General features: G+C 52.3%; 1 protein-coding gene across 1 annotated transcript; it reads right to left on the reverse strand.

Moving 5' to 3' along the window:
* Positions 1–1,209: 1,209 nt before the first annotated feature.
* Positions 1,210–10,564, reverse strand: TGME49_273885 (hypothetical protein). Its single transcript, XM_018781703.1, has 8 exons — positions 9,128–10,564; positions 7,394–7,976; positions 6,626–6,729; positions 5,713–5,873; positions 4,817–4,925; positions 3,968–4,111; positions 3,125–3,499; positions 1,210–2,310 (listed from the first exon to the last, which is right to left on the reverse strand). The coding sequence occupies exons 1-8, from the start codon at positions 10,043–10,045 to the stop codon at positions 2,227–2,229; spliced, it is 2,478 nt and encodes an 825-aa protein (XP_018636740.1). The 5' UTR covers positions 10,046–10,564; the 3' UTR covers positions 1,210–2,226.

Raw genomic sequence — 10,564 nt, forward strand, 5'->3', positions numbered from 1 at the left:
GTGACTTCGTTACCGTTCGAGGAGCGAAGAAGAGCGCTTGGCAAGGGGAGACGCCGCGCGGCGCATGCGTGCAGGCAGACAAACAAGCAGAGCAAGTGCGAGGGAAACGGAGGACAAGACGGTGTCGGCCGTTCAGAGAAAAGACGAGCAGTTCCGCGTTTCGTTTTCACTCGCAGAAAACCTTGGCAAAAGGCGAAGTGACAACGGCGAACAGTTCTCGAGCGACGAGGCGCTGTCTGCCCTGTCGCGTTTCGCATGCTGGCCTTCGCTTTCTTGGTCCACTGTTGTCTCAGAATCGTTCACTCCAGATGCGTCGGCGAAGAGGAGGCGCTCGGCCTTCGGGACGGTGCCCTCTTTGTCGTTTCCCTGTCGCAACGTGAAGCAGTCTAAAGGAGAGAGGAGAGAGAGAAACGAGCGGAGAAATCGAAGACTGCGCGAAGGGATGCGACGCTGAAGCGCCCGAAAAGAGACAGAGGAGCGGCGCTTCGTCAGACACCGGAATCTGCGAGTGGACGGGGAGAGCGGCAAGAGGGACAAGGTTGTTTCGCGGAATCTCCAAGTGTCTTCTTGGGAGAGCCCGGTGGCAAAGAGGAAGACCATCCGAGGGGAGACAGCGAGAAGCGACGGGGGTCGAAAGGCAGAGAAGGAGCGACAAAAATGGAGAGGGAAGAAACGATATGAAGGAGAGAGGGACATGGAAACGAGAATAAGAGATATGATAAAGGAGAGTCAAAGACAGCGAGAGGGGATAAGAGAGAGATGATGCACAAGAAGCGAGAGCTGGCGCGTAGTGGAAGGTGACAACTTGTCCTTTCCTCTGCGCTCATGGGAAGAGGCTGTGCCGTTGGCAACGTTGCACAGAGGCTTCGACCAGATTCGCGTTTTTCAGAAAAACTCAAATAACTTCGAGAGACTTGGTGACATATATACATATATATATATATATATGTATATATTCGTATGTATGTATATGATTATTGCTCGATGCGTATGCATACTCTTTTATTGATTGGTCGTGTGTGTTCAAGAGCGACCGCGTTTTCGACGGCGTTCCGAACAGAAATGAGGAAATGGTTTTTGGGATTTTCGGCGTCTTTCGTCGTCGAGAACGACGCGGCTTTCAAGCACTCTCGTCTCTCTTGTTTCTGCTTTGGACTACATTTTTCCTGTCAGTTTTTTTTTCACCGCCGCATGCAGATAGCCTGTCACTGGAGATCTACCGAAGCACGGAACTACAGAGCGGTGGAGAGCGGGAGCGATAAGAGCGCTAGAGAGGCAGACAAACCAGCGATAGAGAGACGCCGCGAGCTACAGGTCACATTCCGAGTCAGAACGCAGCAGAGAGATAGAGACGTTTGTGTGCGTAGACAGAGACATCGTAGGAGAAGAGAAGGAGACATAGTTTCGCCGTTGCCAGCAGCGGGAAGTTGGGATGAAGTAGTTCGGCATCGAGAGATTGCTGAATCATCAAGTGCATGCCAGCTATACAACTAATGTGATCTTCACTTCGACAGTCTCCTTCCTAACGTCAGTCCGTCCAGAGTGCTTCGGTCTACCTATCTGCATGGCGGACAGCGGACATGGCCGATCCACCCTCAGTGGCGGAGATTTCGATTCGCCTCACTTCGCCGTAGTCGACGTTTCCGGATATACTGAAGAACGCTCGCGACATGCAGCGACAGAGCGTTACGCCAAGAGTGTGCTCACCACAGTTGTCAAGAAAATGAAAAACGGAAACAAACGCAACGCTCTCTCGCGGTCGCGAGGCGCGTGTCTAGACAGCTCTGCTTTTCCTCCACTTCACATTTGTCTGCTCAGCGCGGCAACTTTTTTCAACTCTCGCCGCCATTCGCCGCCGCTGTCGGCTTCGCTGCCTTGGTCCGCGAAATAGGCGAGGCATGCGAAGGCTGCATGCGAAAAAAGGAGAGCGGGACCTTGCACCTGTGTCTGGCGCTGGTTTGAGTCCGCATTGAAGGACGCGAAGGGGAGAGAAGGGAGAAAGACAAGGAAGAAGCAAAAAGAACGAAGGAGAAGAAGGCGACGAAGGAACAGAAGAAGAAGTCGAGGAAAGACATCTCGAAGAAGCAGAAGAAAAAAGCAAAGGACCCTCGAAGGAGGGGAAGGGCAGTGAGCAGCAGACGAATCCCCGTATGACGATTATGATTCAGAACACGATGAAGATAAAGGGAGAAAGTGACATCATTGGAAGAGAGAAGAAACCACACATTAAGGCAGGAGACGAGAGACGATGTATTCTCGCTTTTCCGTCACAGTATCGAGGGCTTGCCACTGCGACAAGCGAATGACGAGCTGGAAAAAAAGAAAGAAACAAAGAAAAAACAACCATCCTGTTTCCCCACCGACAGCTGGACAGTCTGCACACTCTGCATACACAGACAACTCGAGACCCCCAAGAGCCGAACAAATCAGGAACACAAAAACGCACAGCTTCACATACCTGTCTCTGTACACATATATGTTTGTACATATATACAAATATATATATATATATATATATATATGTTTGTTTATGTATGCGCATGTGCATAGGATGGATGAATCTGCATGGTCTTTAAGTAAATGATGTCAGTTATCTATAAGCCTATGACCTCAAAAGCAATGTGTGATAAGATTGAGCATGGACTAGAGAGTCGACGTCTCGACGCAGAAAGCCACTCTCGGCACCCTCTTTCGGCGACGCAGAAGAAGGCTGTATTCTCTGCGCTTCCTTTCGGTCGCCGACCTCCCGCTACCGACCGCATGCAGACTGTGAAACACGACTACTGAAATACATCTTCGCCATGCGCAACTTATTCACACAATTCCGCATTCGCTTCAGGATATACTCTCACACACATGTTTATATATATACAAATATAAATATATATATATATATATAAATAAAAATATATATAAATATATATATGTATATATATGTATATGTATATATATGTATATGTATATGCTTGCACGAAGACTGAGTCGCGTTTTCTGTTTCCTGCGGTCACTCAAGCAAATGTTTGCTTGACATGCGCGCATGCAGGCCTGTGGAGAACGCGTGGACATGCGCTGTCTCGAGGTAGGTGAACGGGCAGGCGAAGCAGTGCCGGTCCCTCCCGCTCACCAGCGTGTATCCTGCGAGGCGCAAGTGCCGATGTTTCAAGGCTAGAAAGAGGTCTGAAGGCTCAGCGAAGTCTGGAAAAGTAGTGAAGTCGACGAGCACCGCGACGCCGCCCGTGGAAGAGAGAAGCTTCTCCTCGCGAGACGCGGAAGCCTTCTCTCTGAGCAAGACCGGGCACCTGTAGAAGCCGCAGAGGCGCGCATCTCTCTCCAGAAGTTCGCCGCCTCGCTCGTCTTCGTCTGGCCCAGCAGCTGGGTGCGCAGAGCGACGCGCTGCAGCGTCTCCCGAGGGTGTCTCTGCTGTCTCCGTTTCGACGGCGAGTCGTCCGCGCAGAGCCGCAGCCGTCACCTCCGGATGCAGTTTCAGAAGCTGAAAAACCTGCAGAGACAGAGCCGAGAACACCGCGAGACTCCGCTGTGGGGTCGGGGGGTGGGCCAGGTCGCGAAGTCCAGAACGATAGTCGGCAGAGGCAGGCGAGCAATAGAATATGAACAGGGAGGAAAACAGAAAGGCGACCAGAGGAAAGAGAGGAACATGAGCAAGAAGAATGAGAAGAAGCAAGACACGGAGGAAGAGGAGTACAAGAAGAAGAACAACAAGAAGGAGGACAAGAGGAAGAAGAAGGGGAACACACATTGAAATGAACGTTCGTTGTCCTGGAGAAAAAGGATCTGAGAGAACTGTGTCGCCACCAGACGGCGCAGGCTTGTGAAGGTCGGTGGGGAGAAGAGTCCAGCGAGGACACTGCCGCAGCGAGACAGCAAAGCACAGAAAACGCATGCAATGGTCAGACGGAGAGACAGATAACCGAGACGTCGCCTATCTGGGCTGATCCTAGAAACGGACTTCTTCTTCGGCGTCGCGAACTGCATGGGGAATGGCGTCGAGGTCTTCGCCTGTCTCGTCCTCTTCAAACGCGGCTTCTGTCTCTCGGCCGTCCGCATACAACTCGTGGAGCCCCTCCCACAAAGGCTTGTCCTTTTCCAGTTCCTGAGGAGACATGCGCATGCATAGGCTCACAGGATGCATTGCTGAGAAGCTTTCCCTACAACGGGAGAGCCTCTACACTCGCTTGATCCAGAGACAAGCAATCAAAGAAACGCATCGCCTTGAAACGTCCACATGACTGCTCAGCAAACGTCAGAAGTAGGAAGTCCGCTCTAATCTACAAGAACATGTCTGCCTTTACATACATACATACATATATATATATATATATATATATATTTGGACACAAACATATAAATATATATATATATATATATATATATAGGTACTCGACTTGCTTTCGACTATCGTTTCTTGTCGCAAAAGCAGAGGTTGACAGGGGAGGAAGTAATTTGCGAGAGAACGAGAGCATTGATTCGATGAGTAGCCTGAGTTCAGAAGCGACAGACACACTGGCGCGTCGGCGGCAAACAGGGCTCCACAGTCGCATTGCAGGAGGACTGGGAAGGTTGCGAAGGAGAGACAAAAACCATTCCCGGAAGACAGAGAAGCAACGCAGCCGCGAGTCCCTGAGACTCCACGCGCAGCTTGAACGGCGCACCAGCGCGAGTTTCGCTCCCCCCGGTGACATGACGGAACGCATCGGTGTGCCTTGCGGCCTTCGTTGACTGTGTTGACCAGGGGGAGATTACGGCTTCGCCTGGAGCAGTGTTCCGGCCGCGAGAGCTGCCTGTGTGTGAACCTTACCTCTCTGAGCTTTTGCGTTTTCGGCGAAGGATTGAGAAGCAAGTCGAGTCGGATCTGCGCAAGTTGCTGCTTCTGCTGTTTCGACAGCGCGGCCGACGTATCTCCTTGTCTGCACGCATCCGAAGCCCCGTTCAGCGAGTCGCTTTGCAGAAAAGGAGAGACATAAAAGGCGACCTCGAAGCAGACAGGAAATTGAAGTTTTGAATGCAGAAGTCGACTGTATGCGTCGAAACCAGCTGCAATTCTCTATCTCATGCAACATGTACGCTTCTCATACGAGACTGGATTCCAGCGGCTCCGGGGTCCGAACTCAGGCAGGCCAGCCGAGAAGACACAACAAGTCGTTTCTTCTCACAGCTTCGCGAACCGCCCTCGCTCGGCCGAGGCATCTGGCGAAGCCGACGCACGCAAAAGACAGACAGAGACTCCCATAGCCAGCTCGTGACGAATGCCGACTTCCGTTCGCTCACACAGACACCGAGAGAGATGGACAGTGATACGAAGACACCCGCAGCTTCAGAGAGAAACAGAAGACCCCAGTGTATCTCGACCCAGACGGCGACTGATAAATGCAGGCAAGGATATGGAAACAGACACGAACTGATGTAGATACAAATGCATCGACATCCGTGTACATATATATATATATATTCATACATCTCTCTATGAATATTGACGTACAAATATACGTATACAGGAAGACGCGCAGCGGCAGACGTAAGTAGGTAGATATGAATCACTGCCTATGAGTACATGTATCGCGAGACGAGGGAGACGTATGAGGGAAGGCCTCTTTTGGCCGAGGCGAAGAGATTCGCGGAACAAAAAGCGAACATGTGGAGTGGTTTGCCAAAAAAAAACGCGGCCTTCTTCTGCTCTCCATGCCCACAACATACCGCTCTGCTGACGCCAGCGAAAGAACGCACTGTGAGAGAAGCCGACGAAAGAGAGTCGCGTTTCCCTGGTGAAGATTCAACGCGCACCCAGCCCAAGCAGTCGTGAGCGCGTCCTCGCCGTCCATCAGCATGCATCGCTCCGCCACGACATCCTCCAGAGCCTGCAAATGACGAACAAACCAGACGAAAAAAAGCGAGACGCTCGTCGACAGAGCTCCCCCAGCGAACGAAAGACAACGCGGCTCAACGAACGCATCGCGGCACTCCCAAAAACGCACATCTTCAAGTTGCAGACGCTGTACACATGCCTCATGCGTCCATGTTCGTATGCACATACATATGCAAACATACGTATATTCACACGTATACAAACATATATATATATATATATATGTATATGTTTACATATATATATATGTATATGTTTACATATACATATATATATGTATATGTTTACATATATATATATATATATATTTATATATATATGTTTATATAAATGAGTATGCATGGAGTACATGGAAGAATGGTTTTCAAACCTAGAGGTCCCTGCTGGCAGACGCACGCCGGTATTGATACTTGAGTGCATGCAGGTGGGTCTGGATACACTTCCCGACAAGAGTTGCCAAGATGACAATAGAACGCCTACGCCTGGAGAACGTTCCAATTCCAAAGGCTCTCTAGACTCCTCGGCATGGCTGAGATGCACAGCATGAAGTTCGGTATGGCTTTTCTGACGTCGTAGCTCCTAGAATACTGAACATAACTCCCGCGAGGAGACACGGACATCCAAACGGGCATCCAGCTTGTCTGAAGTTTCTTTAGCGTCTCTCCACTTCTTGTCTCTGTTCTTTTGATTTCTCTCTCGACTGTGTCTCTCTTCTTCTGATTTAATCCTCGAGTTGCGACCTACAGAGAGAAAGGTGAGAGGAAAGGGATTTGCAGGTTCGCGCGTGAGCGTCGCGAGAGCCAACGTGAGGTTCGCAAGTTGAGAGGGAGGAAGGCAATGCAAAGCCCCTGAAAAAAACAGACATACGCTGCTTGCCTGCACGCGTTATCCCTATATCTCCACGGACATATACAAATATACATATATACATATATATATATATGCATATAACTCCACATACACATATACAAATATACATATACCAATATACATATAAATATGCATATATATGAGGAGATTTGCACACTCAGAGAAACGGACAGAGATATATGTATGGTTGTATGTGGGTATACATTTGCTTGTATGGGCCGTGAGGCCGTACCTCACCGTTTTCCGGAAAGAAATCGGGAGAGGCGCGCATGCAGAGTGTGATGCGGACATTCACACCAAAAACCTAAACGATGTAGGGTCGCGTCGTGTCTCCTTCAGGACATGAGGAACCGTGAAGAACAACGCGGGACAGTGAGGCGCATGCGTTTCCAGCGGAAGAGCAGACAACTCGGTGTCTTTCATCGGCCAAGAGTGACGGAAGGAAACAGCAAACCACGGAGAGAAAGGCGTCTTCGACGATCGAGATATTACGCCTTTTCGTTCAACCCCAGGATGCAGACGAGCACGCAGAGGGTGACTGCATGCGAAGGTCCGAAAAAAAAGGAAATGCGACAGCGAACACAACGCGAGACGAGAGCCAACAGTAGAAGGCAAACAAAAGGACGACGCTCCTCTGTTTACCTCTGAGAGCACGGAAGATCTCCTGATAGAGGCGCGGATGGACGACGCCGAGCGTAGCGAAACTGAGGAGGGCAGTGGTAAGCGAAACACTGTGGGTGACGTCACCAAGAGTCCCTCGCGACTTGGAAGAGTCGCGAGACAGCTGGAGAAAGAGCGGATGCGTCGCGACTTTGGTCTGTACTGCATGCGCCAGCAGACCGAGAAACGGCAGGTCTCGAAATCCCAGAGTCGATAGACCCAGAACAATGAAACTCAGCTCCTGCAGCGAACATGCGTCGACGCGGGCAGGCGGCGGAGACGTCAACTCCTGGCCAGTTCCTTTGGTTCCTGCCGGAACCGAAACAGACGAAGGCGGAGAAGAAGAAAGGAAGCGACAGTACGACCGCAGGAATTCCTGGAGGACCTCCCGAGAGGCGCCGTGAGAGAGGGGACAGAGCAGAACAGGAAGCTGAGAGAGCTGCTGCGGAGACAGAGCAGCAAAGCCGTCCGGCGACCCCTCTTGATGCTGATCGTCGGAGACGGACGCAGACGGCGGAGAGTCGAGGAGACGAAGAATGGAGGAAAGAAGGTCATCGGGGCAATACTGAGAAAAACCACACGCAAGAGCGAAACAGCGGGGATGCAAAGCACAGCTCAACGGAAAAGTATCGAAAAACACCCGCAAGAAAGCTCAGAGCGCACGAGCCTCAGCATGCAGCAACGCAGCGGCGAACGGACGCCCAACCGAGGCCGACGAAAAGAAGCTGAAATGGAGAGGAGAATGGCGACAGCGCAGAAGGGAGCACGACAAGCAGGAACTGGAAACCTGGAGAAAAGGGATACAGATAGAGCGGTGTTCGTATCGCTCTCCTCTGCGAAGTCCGGCGCTCTCCGCTACATCTCGAGACCGGAGAGGAACCAGGCCGACAGCACCGCTCAGTCACGAGAGAGAAAAACCAGAGGACGAGACAGGAGAAAGGGCAATCGGGATGTCCACATTTCGTCGTCTCTGTTGCTCATTCGATTTACAACGGAAATCAATGCAGGTCTCCTCAGCAGCGGCAGAGAAGAAAACAACGCGTGGAAAGGCAGCCGGACTTTTGTGGGGTCGCGATTTCAAAGTGCGTATCTTCCTCGTTCGGATTGCCATCCCTTGCCAGTCTTGTTTTCAAAAGTTGCTCAAAAGAGCTGGGTGCACCGGCCCTTCGGCTCGCTTGTCAATCCACGTCCAAGCCGCGATGTCCCTGTTTTTTCCTCTCTCTCATCGTCAACTTTCTTCGTCGCTTCCACCTTCTTCTCCTCCTTCTTCTCTTCCTTCATCTTCCCCTCCTTCTTCTCTTCCTTCATCTTCCCCTCCTTCTGCTCTTCCTTCTTCTTCCCCTCCTTCTTCTCTTCCTTCATCTTCCCCTCCTTCTTCAGTTCCTTCATCTTCCCCTCCTTCTTCTCTTCCTTCATCTTCCCCTCCTTCTGCTCTTCCTTCTTCTTCCCCTCCTTCTTCAGTTCCTTCTTCTTCCCCTCCTTCTTCAGTTCCTTCTTGTTCTCCTTCTTCTCTCTCCTTTTCTTCATCTCCTGCGTTCTCTCCTTCCTCTGCGTAACCGTCGCCTTCTCGCTGTCTGCACCCTCTCCTGTGTGGGCGCTTGCCTACCACCGAGACCGCCTTTCTCTGCTGTTCCTTTCCACGGCTTCGCGGCGTTTCTTCCTTTTCTGCGGATCGGACGGCGCGCGCGTTTCTCGGCCCCCTGACTGGCAACTCACCTTGAGTCGGCTGAAGGCGACGAGTGTTCGATGCAGATCGCCAGGTTTGAACGCGAGAAGTCTTTTTTTCAGTCGCGCGAGAAACCTTTGGAAGCGGATGTCTCGCCACACACTGTCTTGGCCCGGCAGACTCTGCGCCGCGGCCTCGACCTCGCCTGCTTCTCGCTCCGTCCTCGCTTCTCGGGAGACTACGCATGCAGCGACGCGGTTCAAGGCGACGACGAACTCGCCAGGGGACATGCCGACGCTCGCAGCAGGGTGGTTGTGCTCGTGCTCGTGAGCGAAGGAGACAAACTGTTTCTCTTTCAAGCGAAAGTCGAGAATCTGCAGAACTGTCTCGAGCGACAGCGGACTCGGATCCCGAAGGAGAGTCGCGAACGCCTCGGCAGAGGGCGCCGACGAAGAGAAGAGCCGCGATCCCCGCGGCCAACGCGCTGGGCGGAGGCACTCGCGGCAGACACTGGAGACGCCTGCGGAGGCGAAGGAAGCCGTCGGCGCAGGCCGCGAAACAGAGCAGTTAGACGCTGAAGAAGAGAAGGTAGAGACCGGACGGGCAGACGGCGAAGAACGTCGAGAAGACTGCGAGGAGCGGGGGGAAGGACGAGCAGCGAGGCAGGCCGCTGAGGCAGTGCAGAGGCGACAGGAAGAAAGAGAAGGAGACGAAGCAGGGAGGAGGGGAGAAGCAGGGAGGAGGGAGGACGAAGGCTGGGCGACGGACGGGGAGCGTCGAGTCTGATCCGAGAGAAAGCACCAGAGAGAGGAGAAAGAAGAAGAGAGAGGTGAAAAGATGGAGAGCGAGAGGCGAGACGAAACGAAGAGAGTGCAAGGTTGCCCGTGGAGGGATCGAGGAAGACGGGGACAGGAGGCCATCCATCGAAGGCCCCACTGGGGAGCCTCAGCGATAGACGTCCTCACCATCGTTCTTTCCTGTGAGTTCTCGAGTTGCGCGAGTCTGTTTCTTAAACTTCCGGAGCAAGTCCCCGCGAGAGAGAAAGAGAGAGAGAGAAGCGTCTACGCAGACTCGCTGCGTTTCCTCGGTCCTGGAGAAGGAAACTCAGTCCGTTGCCTCTCCAGAATCTCTACGGACGCATGGAGGAGTCAAGGTGCGTCCAGAGTTGAGGAAGAGTCGCTCCTGGACCTCGGTTTGCGTGGAACAACACAGAAGAACCACAGGGGAAGCCAATATAGATGCAGAGGCTCGGCAACGGCACCGTGGGATGGACTCCGCCGTCCAGGAAAAAGGCGCCGGAGGAAGAGCTTTCTTGTCCAGTCCTTCGTTTAGAAGATAACGCTCTGTTGAGAAGGTCTGGAGTGGAGCAAGAAGACTCTTCGCATGGGCCAGACGCAGTCGGGTGAAGACAGCAGATGCGTCACCGCGGGGAGTCGCGGCTATTCCACTTCTCTTGGGGGGATCCGCTCTGCGAAAACGAGGAAAAG

The sequence above is a fragment of the Toxoplasma gondii genome, chromosome VIII (assembly GCF_000006565.2).
Source record: "Toxoplasma gondii ME49 chromosome VIII, whole genome shotgun sequence".
Lineage (NCBI taxonomy): Eukaryota > Apicomplexa > Conoidasida > Eucoccidiorida > Sarcocystidae > Toxoplasma > Toxoplasma gondii.